This window comes from Armigeres subalbatus, chromosome 2, assembly GCF_024139115.2.
Source record: "Armigeres subalbatus isolate Guangzhou_Male chromosome 2, GZ_Asu_2, whole genome shotgun sequence".
In the NCBI taxonomy this organism is placed as follows: Eukaryota; Metazoa; Arthropoda; class Insecta; order Diptera; family Culicidae; genus Armigeres; species Armigeres subalbatus.
Genome location: NC_085140.1, coordinates 451,943,737 through 451,962,135, shown reverse-complemented (window position 1 = coordinate 451,962,135; position 18,399 = coordinate 451,943,737). Strand labels below are relative to the sequence as shown.

Below are 18,399 nucleotides of genomic sequence, written 5' to 3'. Positions count from 1 at the left end.
ACACGACACCGCGAGGCATCCACTCCTGCGACAAACTTCCTCCTCCCAAATCTTGGTAATGACCCAGTGCAGCGCTTTAGCCGTGCCTCACCGTGTTTAAATAGCTCTCCTGGTAGTTGGCAATGCAGAAACTTTGTTTTTCAGCCGGCCAATCTCCTCCTGGATTTTCTGAGATTCGGCCGGTAGAATTATGTCCTGCGCGCGTTCTCCCAGGTCCATCCTGTACCGCCATCTTCGTCTGCCATCGGCATTCAGGTGTTCTTCGTAGTGCTGCCGCCACCCTTGGGTCACCCACGCTCGTCCGTAGAAGGTTCCCGTTTATGTCCTTACACATATCAGGCTGTGGCACGTGGCCCACTGAACGGTTCACTTCGAACTTTCGTGTGTTATTGGCGCGGTCGTTGTCGTCTCTTCACGGTCTCGATCTTCCTGCTGGCGCTCGAGTTTTGTTTGTTTCCGCGCCCGTTCATATCGTGCCTCATTCGCCCTCGTGCGGTGTTGTAATCTCGCCCATGCTGCTTCTTCTACTAACTGCTCACATTCCGTCATACCAGTCGTTTCTCTGATCCTGGGGCACCGTGCCAAGTGCAGCTGTTGCGGTGCTACCAATGGCGGATCGAATATCTCCAGCCATCTTCAAGAGACGCTGCTAGCTGCTCTTCCGTTGGGAGTGCCACTTCCAGCTCTGCGCGTATTCTTGGGCTGTCACCTCTTAGCCGCCCAATGTTAGCCGCGTCCGACTTCGACGATGTTGACACCGTCGAGAGTTTTGGAGCAGGCATACTGCAACGAGGTAGTGGTCGGATTCAATATTCGCACTGCGTAGTGCGGACGTTGCGTGATCCGGAGAAAATTTATCGATTAGAACGTGGTCGATTTGGTTTCCGTTTCTTGGTTAGGTGATCTCCATGTGGCCTTGTGGATATTTTTGCGGACTACCATTCCGCGGAGGCTGCGAAGTTTATGCATCGTTGGCCGTTGTCATTCGATACGGTGTGCACGGTGTGATCGGTATCTTCCTTCGTGTGGGCAGTGCATTTTGATGATGCTATAGTTGAAGAAACGCGCTTTAATCCTCAACACCATATCCTTGCGTTGATTGGTTGCCCCTCCCGATGGCGCATCTTACCCAGCACTATGGCCGGTTCCCAGCTCTCGGTGGTACCCAGCGGTAGAAGGTACCGCTCGATGCTTTTCACACTTTCTGTCCAGAAAATTCTGCAGCAACGACGTCGAAGTTGCGGTTCCGTGATCCTGTTCGTTGCCTAGGTCTTGTCGATTATATCCAGTCGCATTATCTCTTATATTGTTCGTAATGATTATGTTTTCAGGCGGCTTTGGGCCTCGCAAACCTCCTGTCTTCGGAGGTCGTCGTGTCAGGGCTGTTTAGCGTCCCCTAACACCAGGACTTGGGCTGCCTGGCAGACAGGTCGCTTTTGTGGGGCCTACTTGCGATACTGCAGCTTTTATAGGTAACAGGGCCCACTGTCACACAAGCCCCACAACTCGCAGATGGCCTGGGGAGGGATCGTCAAGCCATTGGACATAGTCCCTGCTGCCCCCAATGAGATGGCTTCAACAATATTATAATTATTGGATTCATGTGTAATCAGTTGTCACCAAACGTGCACGGTAGACACCAATTTTCTTCTTTTCTCATTGGCATTACATCCCTCAATAATGGGGCATTGTCATCTCGCAAATTAATGTTTCATCACTTGCACTTTTATTAACTACGAGGTTTCAAAAGCCAATTACCATTTAGCATTCATTATATGTATGTGTAATATTGGCAGGTTTTGTTCTATATTGTCAGGGGTTTTTATGACTGATTATTAGAGTGGGTCGTCATGTCATTTCAAATCAATGGTTTTCAAGATTCTGGGTCTGAACAACTGTGCAGAATTTGGGACCGATTGGTTGCTTCCTCGCTTTCCGCATCGCGTTTGAAGTTTATGGAAATTGTATGGGAGAAAGTATATTTTGCATTTCTACTGAGTTTTCAGTTCATCAACGACAGCACATTACGTAAAATGTAACCCAAAGGATGCCAGAAACTGAAGAAGGCGTTGCAGACATCCACAAAAAAAGTTATAACGCTTCAGAGATTGAGTGTTCTGTATGCAAAAATCATTTATTCTGCCAGCACTGCCGAACTACGTGGGCAATAATTTAACTGAGTGTTATTTCAAACTTATTGATTTTATAGTACTTTGGAGCTAATGGGAGATATTCGAATGATTTCCAATAAAATTCTAAACGAAAATGGTGGTTTGTCGCAATTACATGTTGTCCGGTAGTGCTGGCAGAAACATTGATTTCTTCATATGGTTAAAACAATCATTTTCGAACGTAATAACATTTTTGTAGACCTTTCAGTGCGTACTCCAACAAGTCTTTCGGCATCTTCCAGGCTGTATACTAACGTATTGAGTCACGTGATTGATGATAAATTGAAGCCGCTAAGAGCAAAAATGTCAAAAACTACGTTTTCCATACTAATTTCCATGTAAATTTAAAACGCGATGCGGCATCGAGTCGCAACCAATCCTGCCATATTTTGCACAGTTGATTGTCCCAAAACGATTCAAGAAAAACCTATGATCTCACTTGATCGGACGAAGTTTGCGTTTTCCCCTTCAGCCCCACTCTACGATTATGCTCGAATTTGCCTAAACATTCTTTGCATATCCAAGAATATTGTAATGAAATTTCATAAAACTGTCGTCTATTATCTAGCACCCTCTTGCAAATAACCTATTATAAAGCTAGCAGGATGATACTTTTGCCAGGAAGAACGATAAAATTTCCTCGACCTCGTTGCGCTAAGATGCACGGCTACTAAGAGCTCATAATTTTCCGGACCCTCGTGGTAAAATGCACGCTACTAAGCAAGCTGTTGAGGATAGCATCATGTCGTTTGGACTCATACACGAATCAGGAAATGGTAGCTTGGCTTAGAAACCTCGCATTTAATAACTGTGGAGTGCTTTATGAACACTAAGCTGCAAGGCAGCAATGTCCAAGTAAAGGATTTAATTAATGCCAATGAAAAAAGACAATGTTACTTAATCAATTTGAACGTTGTTTTGATTAAACTTTAGGCCTTATTTGATTGATAACATTATCCTGTTGGATATCCTTTTAGAAAAATGCTTACTTCGCCAGGAGGTTCGCATCTTGATCTCCAGAAATGATCTTCTTCAAGAGTGAAACGTAGATGCACTTCATAGCACTGTGCATGACTCAAAGCGACGTTTTCCTTAAAATCGTATCTGTTTGCTCGCGCTGACAGAAAACAATGGCCCGTATGAATAAAAAGTAGTAATCCACACTTATAGTAGTAAAGTATAAGAAAAGTAGTAATCAATACACAATTATGTATTTACTACTTTTGTAGCAAAACGAATGAATAACATTACTTTACTAATTTCAGACATACTACTTTTGGAAGACTTGTTGACAGTTGAACAGATAAAAGCGAGTAAATACTACAAATTGTTTGTAGTCTGCTCAGGAGCTTGCTACAAAGTTATGGGTTATTCCATCGCACGGTTTAAAATTTGCCTAAATGGTAAAGGTGTTTACGATTAGAAATAACCACCAAATTAAATTAACGATAGATTGAGTGTTATTTATCAAAAGTTAGATAGTGGGGTCGGTTTTTACTAGTTTTTTACGCGTCGTTTTTACGATGAATTATTTTCAGAATTTTGGGACATACGCTGGTATTTATACGGATTTTATGGAAGTTTTTTCTACGCGTTATTTAAAATGATTCGAAATCGGAAGACTGCGGATGGGCCGACACGTGGCCAGAATGTCGGACAGAAATCCTGTGAAAATGGTTCTCGTCAACGAACAACGGGAACAAGAAGGCGAGGTGCCAGCGGCAAGGTGGATCGATCAGGTGGAGGACGGTTGCGGACCCTCCGCAGACTGCGTGGTTGGCGAGTGCAGCCTTCTGCCGAGCTGAATGGAGAAAACTTTTGTGCAGCACAGGCCACTCCGGCCTTAGCCTGATAAATAATAATTAAAATGATTCGACAGAAACGGTACGTCCCCCAGTAAAATCGATTTTTGGAAGTGGACGTAAATTTTCGACGAAACATCCCTCTGAGAAATCTGAGGTCTGACAGGAGCTTGACATCAGCCACGATCAGTGAGACAGCCTATCTGAGAGGCAGAGCAAGAGGATCCGCCTTACATCTCGCGATTCTACCCGTTTGCGTCAGGCCCGTCCGACTTCGAACATGAAAACTGACTGACGTCTCAGCCTGATGTGGGTTTGACGTCGTACTATAGAACGTCGGACCCTTGTCTGACTACTTTTGCGGTTCTTCTTCTTATTTTTTGATTCAAAATATTTTTCATCAGACCATCACCAAGAAAGCTCGCTGATTTTTAAACAATCTCTCTTCGCTTGGCGAGAGGCTTTTTAAAAACAGTTACCCTTGGAATGCTAGTGCTGATACCAAAATACTTCTGAAAATATGGTGTCAAGTACGTAATTTTATTGAAAATTATCATAATTTAAATAAAACCGCTGACCACAACTGACTGTTCTGATGGGATCATAGGAAGAAAGTGCTTCATTCGCAGACGAATAGATCTGTCCGATGATAGTGGCATCGGAACTCATCCAACCTCAACAGCATCCACCTTCCGAGGCAGATCTTAGCCGTTCGGATCTGGATCTGTAAAGGAATACATCAATGAATGATACTAAAATGTACTGTATTTATAATTTGCACATCTATATCCAGGATCTACTGAAATAAATTTAATTTTAAACAGGAAATTAATCTGATGATGATGAAGAATTATAATATGGTTAAACTCATGAATCACCTTTGTGATACTCTTGACGAATGTGGAATATCCTTCTGAAACCCTCAGGACTTGTATCAGGTATGTTAAGAAATATAGGTAGCATCTCTGGGCAATTTATCAAGCATTTGTTGATAAATTACTTCCAGCATTAACTACAAATACTCCGGAAATTTATATAGGAACTCACCGACGATTCTTGTAGATTGCTTCTAAATTTCTCCGGAATTTATTTAAATCTTCCTCTGAATATCAGAAGGTTCCTTCGGCATTTCTGACGGATTCTTAAGAATCCAAAAGTTTCTTTTGAAGTTTCTGAAGCTCTTTGGACTGTATAAATTACAAAATTTAAATCGAAACGCAGAAGGATAACCTTCAATGCCCCAGAGACATTTGAGCATCCAAGAAGAAATTTTGGAGGTTCTGAAAAGAAATTCATGGGAGTTCATCATCGCAGAAAATTTCTGCAAGTAATTTCAGGAACTCCCCCTCTAAATACTAATGGGAACTCCTCCGAAGGTTCGTTCGGAAATTCCTCAAGCTCTCTCTAGAATTCCCCTGGAGTTCCTTCAGTCATCTCAAATTCTTCGAGAATTCCACCGCAAGACCCTTTGAAATTCCTTTGAAGTTCTTTCGAGAACACTTCCGGAAGTTCCTTCAGCGATTCCTCGAAGTTGGTTTGGCAATTCCTCCGGGAGTTTCTTTCCTTGAGATTCTCCCGAAATTCATTCGGTAGTTCTTTCTGGTATTTTTCGTAATTTGTATCAGTTGGAAGTTTCTCCAAAATTCCTTCGCAACTGCACAAAAGTTCCTTCGACAGTTTCTCCAGAAGTACCTTTGGGATATGCTCGGATTCTTCCAATTCCTTAAAAATACTCTGGCAATTCCTCAAAAGTTCTTTAACCGTCTCTCCGCTAATTCTTTCGAGGAATTCCATTGGAAGTTCCTTCAGAATTCCATCGCAAAACCCTTCGAAATCCTTCAAATTTCTTTCAACAATTGCACCAAAAGTTCCTTCAGCAAAACCAGAAGTTTCTTTGGGATATGCTCCGGAAGTTCAACAATTTCTCCGGGAAGCTCTTTCAGGGATTCCTTCGTGATTTCCATCGGAAGGTCTTCCGGAATTCAACGCAAAGTTCCTTCGAAAGATATAGACTTCAAAAGCTTCCTTCGGAAGTTGCTTCAGAATTCTTCAGGGAAGTTCCTTTCGAAATTCCTCCGGAAGTTTCTTTGTGAATCTTCCAGTTCCTCATGGAAATTCCCAGAGCTTTTCAGCAACTGCTGGAGATTCGCTTGGCAATTTCTCCAGAAATTGCTTCGGCAATTCCTCCGGAAGTTGCTCTATGCAATTCCTTCGGAGAATTTCTACAGATTCCCAAGGAATTCGAAGGATTCCCAAAATTCGAAGATTCCCGGAAATCGAAGGAATTCGGAGGAATTCGAAGGAACTCAGAGAATTCCTGAGAAACTTGAAGGAATTTGAAGACTTCAGAGGAATCCTCGGAGGATGCTCGAAGGAATTCGGAGGATTCTCAAAATAATTCCTGGAGAATTCCCGAAGGAAATCGGAGAATTCTCGAAAAGAAATCCCGGAGGAATTTCCGGAGGATTCTCGGAGAGGATTCTCGAAGAAATTCCCGGAGAATTCCTAGAAATTATTCTCGGAAGTTTCGAGAATTCGGAGAATTCCGGAGGAATTCTGAAATTTCTCCGAAAGGAATTTGAATCGAAGAACTCGAAAAATTCGGAGGAATTCCCAAAATTCCCGAAGAATCCCCAAGGAATTCTCGAAGGAATACCCTAAGGAATTCTCGAAGGAATATCCCAAGATTCCTGAAAATTCCCAAGGGAAGCTCTGGAGAGATTCTCATGGAGAATTCGGATTTCTCGGAGGAATTTCGAAGAACTTCGGAGGAATTCTGATGGAATTTCGGAAATTCGAAGGAATTCCAAAGATTCCTCGAAGAAATTCTCAAAGATTTCGGAGGATTCCGAAAATTCAGGAGAATTCTGAAGATTCAGGAGATTGAGAAATTTAAGAGTATTCCGGAGAATTTGGAGGGTGAAGGAACTCAGAGGAATTCGAAGACTTCAATAATTCCGACACAATTCGGAAAATTCGGAAGGAATCGGAGGATTCTCGAAGGAATTCCAGAGAATTTCTGAAGGTATTATCGGGGATTTCTCGAAGGATTCGGAGAATTTCCAAAGTCCTGAAAAAGAACTCCCGAAGAAATCCCGGAGGAATTCCCGAAAGAAATCCGGAGGAAATCCTGAAGGAATTCCCGGAGAATTTCGGAGGGATTCTCAGAAAATTCTGGAGAAATTCCTGAAGGAATCCGGAGGTTCCTCGAAGGAATTCAGAGAAATTCGTGGAATTTACTAGGATTTCTCGAAGAATTCGGAGGAATTTGAGGAATTCTCGGAGAAATTCGGAGGAATTCCCTAAGAATACCGAAGGAATACCCAAAGGAATTCTGAAGGAAAACCCTAGAAAATTCTCGAGAATATCCGAAGTCCTGAAGAATTCCCAAGAGAAGTACTGGAGGAATTCTCACGGAGTTCTCGGAGAATTTTTCAGAGAATTCCTGTTCACGAGAATTTTCAGAGAAATTCCTGGAGATTTCGGAAGAATTCAGAGGATACTCAAAAGCAAATTCCCAAAAGATTTCCGGATGAATTCACGAAGAATTCCCGAAGAGAGTCAAAAGGGAACTCTCGGAGAAATTTCGAAGAGAATTCTGAAGCAGTCGGCAGAAAAGAAATTTCGTAAGAATTCCCAAGAAACTTCCGGAACTCCGAGGAACTTTTAAGATATTCTCGAGACCTCTTACGGGATTTAAATTCGAAAAATTTGCAGGAACTTCCAGAGGAATTCACAGAGGAAATCCGGAGAAATTCTACGTAGAACTTCAGAGAATTCTTGATACCTTCTCTACTTCTCCGAAGATTTAGAATTCTGCTCGAACTCCTTTGGAAATACCTTTGAAATTCCGGAAATTGCGGAGAATTCTAGGAGAAGGTTCACGGAGGAATTCGGAGGAATTCCCAGAGGAATTCGAAGGATTCTTGGAGGAATTTCGAAGGGAGTTCGGAGGAATTCAGGAAGACCGGAGGAATTCGAAGAATTCAGAGGAATTCGAAGGAATTCACGGAGGAAATTCCGGAAGAATTCGAAGGATTCGAAGAATTCCGGAAGAATTCCAAAAATTCGGAATTGGAATTCGAAAATTCGAAGATTCCGAGGAATTCGGAGGAATCGAAGAATTCCTGGAGGTCGAAGGAATCCTGGAGAATCGAAGAATTCCTGGAGAATCGAAGCAATTCCTGGAGAATCCCGAAGGAATTCCTGGAGATTCGAACAATTCGGAGGAATTCGAAGGAATTCGGAGGAATTCGAAGAATTTCGGAGGAATTCTCGAAGAATTGAATTGAAATTCCCAGATTGCAGGAATTCTCGAAATTCAAGTTCGTCCTTCGGATTCCTCAGGAATTCCTGAGTCTCTTCAGGAATTCTTTCGGAATTCCTTTCGAATTCTTCCAGAACCTGAGTTCTCTGAAAGGAATTCAAAGTTCCCTCTCAAAATTCTCAAAGATTCCTCAAATCCTTCAGAATTGAATTCCTCGAAAGGGAATTCACCGCGAATTCCGGAGAATTCCATGAAGTTCGAGAAGAATTCCCAGAGGAATTCCCCAAAGAATTCAGAGGAATTCGAAGGAATTCGAAGGAATTCCTGGAGGAATCGAAGAATTCCTGGAGGAATTCGAACGGTCTGGAAGACCTGAACAATTCCGGAAGATTCGAAGAATTCGAAGGAATTTCAGGAGGAATTCCCAAAGGTTCGGAGAAATTCGAAAATTCAGGAGGAATTTCCGGAGGAATTCCGAAAGGAACTTCAGAAGAATTCTGGAGAATCGAAAAAAATCCTGGAGGAATCCCGAAGGAATTCCTGGAGAATCTCGAAGGAATTCCCGGAAAAATTGCGAAGGAATTTCCAGTTCCGAAGGAATTCCAAAATTTCGGAGGAATTCCGAAATTCTGGAGGAATTCTCGAAGGAATTCAGAGGAATTTCGAAGGAATTTCGGAGGAATCCCTGGAAGGTTCCTGGAGAATTCCCGAAGAGATTCCTGGAGAAATTCTTGAAATTACCAGAAGGAATTGAGAAATTCCAGGAGAAATTCGAAGAATTCGGAAATTCGGAGGAATCGAAAACTTCAGAGGAATTCCGACGGAATTCCAAGTAATTCGAAAGGAATTCCCAAGAATTTCCCAAAGGAATTCGAGAACTCCAAGGTATTCCCAAGAATTCTCGAAGGTATTCCCAAGGAATTCTCGAAGAATTCGAAATTCGAAAGAATTCTCGCTGAATTCCCAAAGATTCCCGAAGAATTCGAAGGAATTCCCTAAGGAATTCGAAGGAATTCCCCAAAGGAATTCGGAGGATTCTCGGAGAATCCGGAGGAATTCGGAGGCAGAATTCGGAGTCCGGAGGAATTCGGAGATTCGGAGGAGGAATTCGGAGGAACTGAGGAATTTGAAGGAATTCCCGGAGGAATCGAGATTCGAGGAATTCGAGGATTCGAAGGAATTCGAAGGAACTCGATTCCGACAGGAATTCTCGGAGATTCCGGAAAGATTCCTGAAGAGGAATTCAGAGGGATTCTCGGAAAAGGAATTCCCGGAGGGATTCTCGAGAGAATTCTTGGAGGGATTCTCGAGATTCCCGAAGGAATTCTCGAAAATTCGGAAGGATTCTCGAAGGAATTCTAAAGGTATTATCGGAGGATTTCTCGAAGGTTCCGGAGAATGAAGAATTTCGGAGAAATTCCGAAGGAATTTCGGAGAAATTCCCAAAGATTCTGGGAGAATTCCCGAAGGAAATCGGAGAATTCCCGAAAGAAATCTCGGAGGAATTCCCGGAGGAATTTCGGAGGATTCTCGAAGGAATTCGGATGATTCTGAAGGTATTCTCGGAGGATTTCTCGAAGGAATTCTCGGAGAAATTCAGAAATTCAAAGAATTCTCGGAGAAATTCGGAGAATTCGAAAGCAATACCCAAGCAATTCTCGAAGAGATACCTTAAGGAATTCTCGATGGAATATCAATGAATTCCTGAAGGAATTCCCCAAGGAAGAATACTGGAGAATTCTCCATAGGAGTTCTCGGAAATTTCGAATCCCTGTATGAATTTCGAAGAATTCCTGGAGAAATTGTCCCAATGGATTTCGGATGAATTCACGAAGAATTCGAAGAAATCAAAAGAAACTCTCGGAGGAAATTTCGAAGAAATTCTCGGAAGCAATCGAGCGAAAAAAATTCCATAAAGAATTCCCAAAGAAACTTCGTAACTCACAAAGGAACTTTTGAAAGATTATTCTCGAAGGACCCTCTGACAGGGGATTTACAAATTCGAAAATTCCGCAGGAACTTCCAGAGGAATTCACAGAAATCAGGAGAAATTCTTCGTGGAACTTCGAAAATTCTTGATACCTTCTCTACCTTCTCCGGGAATTTTCCGAGGAATTGCTACGAACTCCTTTGGAAATACACTTTGAGGATGCCTCTAGAAACTCCTGTGAATTCCTTCACGGAGAATACCAATATAAATCACCGCCAATCAAGGCAACAAATGAGAACAACTCCTGGAACCGAGAAGTATTTATTAAGACTTGCAAAAACTTCAGACGAGTTTTGAAACAATTCTCCAGAAATTCGGATGACATTCCAATTCCTAAAGAAATTTCAGTTCTATTACCGGAGAAAATTTCTGGAACTCCAGGAATAGCTTCCTGATATTCTACACTCAAATAAAACGCATTACAATTATATGCCCTGCATAAAAATGATTACTTTCGGACATGAAAAGTATGTGCAATGCTAATGAATTATTACCGATATCGTCAAGATGGGTTTTATGTGCATGTTTGAGTTCATATTAAAACGCTCAAATGGTTTACATTTATTACATAATGAAAATAATATAGTGTAATGAAAATGGCCTACCTTGGGCATTGCTTTATTCAGTTTGGAGAGATAATTTTTAAATCATGTTGAAATAGACATTTTGATTAAAGTATTAATTTATTCAGTTTTTTTAACCTCTTTGACGCCTTATATCTTGCCATGCTGGGGAGCCGAACGAATGCGGATAATATGGTGAGCGGTGATTTTTATTGTTTAATGAGGGGTAGACGATGATCCGAATACGTACGACAGTCCTCTTACAGAGCTAATCGTTTCAATGGAGGTTTCACGACTCAAATAAAATCATTTCCTTCTGCTGGTCTTCTGATTGGCCCTTCCATTTTACCGGCCCGGACAAATTGATCGGATGATTTCATGAAATATTGTATGTCGCTCGATGTATCTAAGTCCGGATTCTCGTCCTAGTTCCTCTTTTTTAGTTTTTCATATTTGACCAGGTTGATTTGAGCTATCTTTCTGTTCTGTAATATAAGAATTTAAAGTGTTTTGGCTCACAAAATAGTTATCTTTAACTTACGATTACTTCCTCCAGAATCGCGAGATAGAACTGCTGATTCCGAATTCTCGCGAAGCCCAATTGATGACATGTATTCCGATGCAGGTGTTGCCTGTAGTACAATGACGGAAAGCTGAGTAATGGATATAATAGTAAAATATAATACACGAGTAGTTTCTCCCCGTACGTCCATAATTCCAATTGTACTGAATTTATGTTCTTCAAGACTGTCGCTCCCTTAAACATTGTTTACTTTCCTCATACTTCAAATCTATTTTAGGCATAATATCTTTATAATTACAACTCATATATTTTATTAGTCGCACATAGAATGAAAATTCTTGCCCCATTTTATAAACTATGCGCTTTTGCTAGAATATATATCAACAGTTTGGTTTAGTGTAGGAAGGATATATATATTTCAGAAGAATTCGTAAAAAGTTCCATAAATAAAATAGCAAATGTAAAATCCCACGCAGAAATTCTAGTAGAATATCTGCACGACGAATTCAGATCCAATTCTTAGAAATACCATTCAATCGAAAACACCAATCCAATCACTTCAGATCATTCTAGCAATCAGGGTTATAAACTAGCAATCAAATGAAACAATCAGGCAGTTCAACTTATCAAAGCAGTCGAACCGATCATTCATTCTAAGCCTCTGCAGTCCTATCAATCAAGCAACTCATTTTATCAAAGCATCTCAACTAGTCAAGCAATGCGATCAGCATTCCAGAAAAGAATCTGAGGAATTTCCGAACCATACCTACCTACTAATGTACAAGAAACTCAATACTTATCTTGGTATCTAGCTACCCCGACGACAGATCTACGAACCACCTTGTTGGAAAATTTGCCCTTCTTGGGCTGTTGTATCCGCGGTATAGATAGTAGAATCTATAGATGAGCAAGCATGGCTGCAGTCAAATTTTTTTGCCGATGCACACGCGTAGACATCACAGCCCTTAACGCGTTTCCATTAAATCGTGACGTCGTATGCTCGTTTGGAACGTTTGACGATTCGTTTGGAGACATAGGATTTATCTTTACTCATCTGCTTATATTCCTATCTATAATCCACAGTATCCATGATCAAATGAGGACTGAATAGACGGATGGATAGCGACGGAAAAGATACCTCGATTAGAAGTTTGTATCATCACTATCCGAGCTCCACCTTTCAGCTTGTTTTTCGCCATACGTCGTAGAAATTATTCAGGTCCATGTAGGGGAGGATCAGGAGACTGGAGCTCTGGTTTTCCCAAAGCTATAGATCCCATCAGAGCATACATATTGCAAAGTCGCAATCCAGCATATACGTCGTGATACCATCGAATAAATCAACTCATCGAAATGTGACACATTCACTCCGCATACCTCCAGCTCAGACCGTTGTAGTGCCTTCAATATTCGGAATTCGTCTGCTTTAGAATCCGTATAATAGTATCGACAATGTGGAAGAATTCTGTAAAGTTACAAAAAAATGCGTCAAGTTGACTCTATATCAGCAAACCTCACCTCACCAAAGTACCACGATTTTCCATTCAGGGGACAAGTTCCAGTGGGTTGATCCTTCCCACCTGTAGTCCAATCAAGACAGGCAGTCAATAGACTTTCTTAGCAAAAATAGCTGTTGTTGAACGAAGAAAATTTCCATTACACTTTGCGTTGGCTACTTTATATGCACTGAATTAGGTGATTATTTACATCGTTTTTTATTCGATTTGCCGATGATGTTCTTAAATTTTCATGACCAAACTGAAAAATCGTGGCGGACATCTTTGATTCGGATGAAATAACGAAGCTGCGAAATGTCAAAGCAATCAGAACATGAAATTTTTATTGGTGTTAGTGAGATATGTTGCTACACAACACCAATGTCGAATATTCAAGTTTAATTTCATGACTTGATTCCTCGAGGCGACTTCAAGAGGATTTGAGTGAATCGAATCACGAGGAGAAGCGGCTTGAACAGCAAATGCGATGTACCTAACATCGTGTAACAAAACAGCAGATTCAAAACCAGATCAAAATATCAACGATTATAACCACGGTCAACTATAAACTTGAATATTTATTTTACGTACCCTGACTATAATAAAAAAAACCGCGTAAAATAACAAAAAATCGCGTGAGAACCCACAAAGATCTAAATTTAAAATAGTTCCGTAAAAAATGAATTACGTTAAAACAAACGTGATTTTAATACATATATACCAAACAGCGTCTGCGTGTCGGAAAATTGCCGAAAAAACCGTTGGATTTAATTCCCGAACTCAAAGCATACGCGATGAAAAATATCAAATTCTTGCCCAGAATCAAAATTTCCCTCCAGGCTAAGCTTTTTTAATTTGAATTTGAACTTTCAATAAATATGGTAGGAACAACTGCAACATGAACAACAAAACATAAAACAAATCAAAATTTTGAAGATGATTTGTAGCAAATACTACTCTTTATTTTCGAAATTAGTATTTACTACTATGTTCGAAAAGTTTATTATCATACCAAATCAACTTTACCATGTGGACCTTACTACAAAGTAGTTACTACATATTGCATACATATTTTACTACTTTTTATTCATACGGGCCAATGATTAAGATTTTTAGAGTAATTCTACAACACTGAGAGTTATTTTATAGTGTAGAGAATTTAAATTAATGTCCTGAATTCTTGACTCTCGAATGCAATGAATTCCGTTGAATCTGAAAACATTCGTTGTTAGAAGAACACCTTCTATTACCTGCTCTCAAATTTTTGCTAAAACTTTGAAACCTCGAGGATTCTAAGAACGAGACAATTCTTGGAAGATTCTTGAATTTTGGACATAACTTGAAATCCCGGAGATGCTTTCGGAATTATCGGAAAAAACTCTGAATTTGAAGGATTCTTTGGAAATCCGCCAGGGTAATCTTTATATTATTATTATAGAGTTTTGGCACTTCCTTAGTAAAATACGAATTTTCAGCTATCCTAAATTTGAATGCTAGGGGATTGCCTTTCTGGATCTCTTCTCAATATTTTGTGATAAAATCTATAATAGCGTTTGGGATGCTTTATTAGGTGGTTCAGGAATCTTTTAACGATCTGTGGTCCAAGAACCACTGTTATTTGGATGCTATGAGAGGTCATGAGAAATCAGTTCAAGTTCAACATCTATTTTAATTGTTTTGCATTTTTTGGATTCTTTCGTTTAGTCATGTCTAAACCGAAAAATCGCCAAATATAGTTTCAATGCGTTGGTGGAAGCCATTAAAAGATGTTCGTGGATAAGAGGACGACAAATTCGATTGCTAAGGCGTATTCGATTCCTCGGACTACTCTTCAGGGCTACTTGAAAAAGTAGAAGCAAATTTCGCTGACGTTGAGAAAGTTGATGATGGTCAACTATTGACTTTCGTGCGTGAATGTAACCAACGTGCCCATCGAATCAGGTAAATTGTGTTCTACCACCTTCTACGTGAATAATGAATAATTATTTGATTCATTTTAGGTTTTCTCAATAGCCCAGGAGAACTATTTAGTCGAGAACATTTTGAAGTACGCGATGCATCACTATGGTACAAGCGTCGAAGAATTGCGCGGTTGGCTTACCAGTTCGCCGTGAAGCTTAACATTGAGGTCCCGGATAACTGGTATGCGGACAAAAAAGCAAATACTGGTACATAAATTTATGCTTCCATCCTGAACTAGCTTTGAATCTCGAAGTCCTCGTTAGATGGCGCTAAAGCTATCTGCAAACAAACGTGGAATTGTTTTCGATCAACATCTCGGAGATCCTTGCGATTTAAAGAAGAAGCGGCTGAGCGTGAGCTGAAAAAATGGCAATCAAGGCGGCAGGCAACAACATCAGACAAACGATCAAACAAACGCAGTGAGCAGTCTCTGCCATCATCAAAGCCAAACCATCGCCTAAGCGCGTCAAGATATGTCAGCAAAAGCCAGAAATTGACTCAACATGCCTCGGTGGAAGGAATCTTCGGCATGAAGAGGTTGTCGAATGCCAGTCAAACCCTTACCGCCAACCCAATCGGATGCGATCGACTAGTACATTTGAATTGTGCCCATATGAGCTCTGGTATGGGTTCATTGAATGAGTCGATGAATGATGTGAAAAATTCAACTGTGTATTTTTAGAGGCTGATTATTTTAAATTATTCTTTTCGTTAAATATTGGAGTTCCCATTAGATGAATTTCTATTTTGAGCTGAGTTTGGTGTACATGAACCAAAAAGAAAAAATCCTAAATATTTGCCAATATTAAGGGTAAAGTAGGGCAAGATGGGTCAGTACCGTTTTGAGCATCTTTATATTTTAATGCAGAGATGTTGCTTTGTAAAGAATAATGTTATTCTGCCTACTTGTCATTCGATTTGAGTAAATTTTATTTTGGTGAAGCAAGGTAAATATTTTCAGCTATGTTTCTTATAAAACACCTTCCTCTGAAATTTGTCTCACGGACAAAATCGCTCATTCTGTGTGTACTAGTCTAACTCACTAAAAAATGTGTTTGAAATGTTGATAACAATTTGTAGAGATATACTTAAGTATCAGGAAACCAGTTTCTCACTCACTCAAGCGACAACTGATCACTCCACATGCATTTTATCGGATAAATTACAGGCGATAAACTCCAGCTAGTGATGTAGATGCGAAAAATTGTTATCCTTTTCCATGTTTCGCGAAAAATCAAATCTGCTTACTTTGCCTCACAGCTGATTAGAATCTGACGGTATACGATAAGCAGAAGGTTCAATACAGCAGTTTTCCTGCTCAATCATTTCATGGGTGGAATGGTTTAGTGCGCGCTCTGAACATTTTAAAATGCTTTGGGTCGAAAACCCGTTGCATTCATACGTAAATAAGCATTTATCGGTGGTGACAAGGAAAATTTGTGGATTAAAATTAAATTATCAAGCGCTCACAATTTATCACCCTCATTCTATCCAGATAAAATGTTGTGTGAGAAACTTCCTCGCAGGGGCCATAAAAAACACACTCCGCAATGGATTAATCGTAGGTTTTTATTCATGGTGAGAATTCTGAAGCCTGATATTTAATATTCATGACATATTAACCGATATGGCAGTACAGAAACCAAACTATGAATATGTGCTGGAAGTAAGCTAACAAGTGAAGAAAAATGGACTTGTCCAGGACCTCATACGCCTGTTGCGTGGCTCGTAATACTCTGCATCAGCTTATAGAAGCCCCTGTTAGGGCGCAATCGTTAATGCGACATATATTATTAGTTACTGCAAATGATTCTTTTTCGTGTCCTTTAATCAAACAGGTATCTCAAAAGCATCCACATGTTATATTGCTACATGATTGGTGTTTAATTTTATCATTATCAAACAAAGTGTGCAGAATTCCTCGCCATGTGACAGGTGGTAGAAAATTAACACTGTTGTTTACATTTAGAACTCCAACATTTGTCAAGGGTAGAGTTCAATTGCTCCGCCTCCTCTAGACTTCATCAAATAATTCCGTTATTTTACTCTTTGTTAGACCATTAATTAATAGGTTCAAGCTCAAATGCTCAAAATAATTTTCTTAACGATAGGCAGTTGTTAATCATGCAAGTGTCTGGTATAACTGTTGCCAATATTTAAATGAATGTGATAAAGTTTCTCACGGAGTTTATTTTCAAAACATCATGATAACGTCATTTCTTCTAAACATAATCTAAAATAATATAACACATATTTAAATTTTAGTTTTCATTGTGACACTGAAATATCATTGTCAAGCCCCTTAGGGAAGATGTATTAATTCGTAACGCAAGATGTCATTTGCTACCTTCCTTTGTCACACTTTTTATGATAAAGGTACTGAACGTGGAATTTCTGAATTTGATCAACTGAACAACATTGGGCGATTTCATTGGCATACTATTATTTATTAATTATTTTGTTCAGGAGTAAAATATAGCCTTCTAGTTCTAATTTTGTTTTATGAGAAGGCAAATACTAACTTGCCCAAGTGACTTTTCAAACATTTAGACTTCAAAATATTTTCATTTTATCAACAGATTTTCGTGAAAATGATCTTCAGAATACCCAATATGCTTCAAACATTTTCCACCGTAGATAATCTCACGCTTCATCGCCACCATCGACACTGATCGTTTCATTGTCGAGAATGTGATATCTAATGGATAGTCGCGAGCAACTATCTATCATCTGGATACTACTCATTCGATATTGATTGACAGTTTTGATACAGACCAGATCACAGCGAGGAAGAGTTCGAAATCATTACGAGCGATCAGGTTTCTGGTGCAACTTTATCGAGTTTCAACAGAAATCAATCCGATTAATTGCTACGGACAAGGAATATGATTTGGTGGAATTCATGCACTGCGATGTTGTGGATCGAAGTTATTCGATATCAGGAGCAATTTGAAACCCATTCAGGGCGACATCTGCCGGAACGAGTAGAACACGACGAACAGAACCCATATAGAATGCAGTATACTATGAGCGGTTTGCCAAGAAATCTTCGCTAACATTCCATCGCAACAAGCCAAACAAACGGCGTGTATGTGTCGTTGTGTGAAGAAATTTTCAAGAAACCTCCTGGCGAAGGCATTTGATTAAATACCATAGCATTACACCGCACATGAACGACGACGTTGGGCTGAAATAATGGAAGTGGATGAATTGACATGCAAACGGATGATTGCAAGAGTGATGTTTATAGTATTCAAGAGATTGAATCATAGAAGAAGATCAAACTGATGAGCAGGAATTCGAGGATGATGAAGCAAAACCTACCCCAACGATGATGAAGAAAAGCAAGAACTATTCAAATCGAACAAGATAATAAATACGATCACTCGTCAGCGGAAGCAGAATGGCTTTGATACCAGTAATTTTGTCAAATTGTAGCCGAGTACGAAGGATACAATATTGGAAAACCAACAAGAACTTTGTGTTTTGCCAAGTTTTCGATTCTCTTGAACAATTGAATGAACATTAAAAGAGCATCAAACCAAGTCCCTTTCGAACAACCCCCACCGTCGAAGAATGGATAAGCTACGAATGTGAATACTGTTTGAAAAAGTTTGATATCGCA

General features: G+C 40.0%; 1 protein-coding gene across 1 annotated transcript in view; it reads left to right on the top strand.

The window, feature by feature from the left end:
• The window catches only part of LOC134210454 (uncharacterized), an 18,686-nt gene extending 4,138 nt beyond the window's left edge, over positions 1-14,548 (top strand). The window contains exon 3 of the mRNA XM_062686499.1: positions 14,517-14,548. Coding sequence (XP_062542483.1) covers positions 14,517-14,548 — 32 coding nt within the window. The remainder of the gene's footprint in view (positions 1-14,516) is intronic.
• Positions 14,549-18,399: the final 3,851 nt, after the last annotated feature.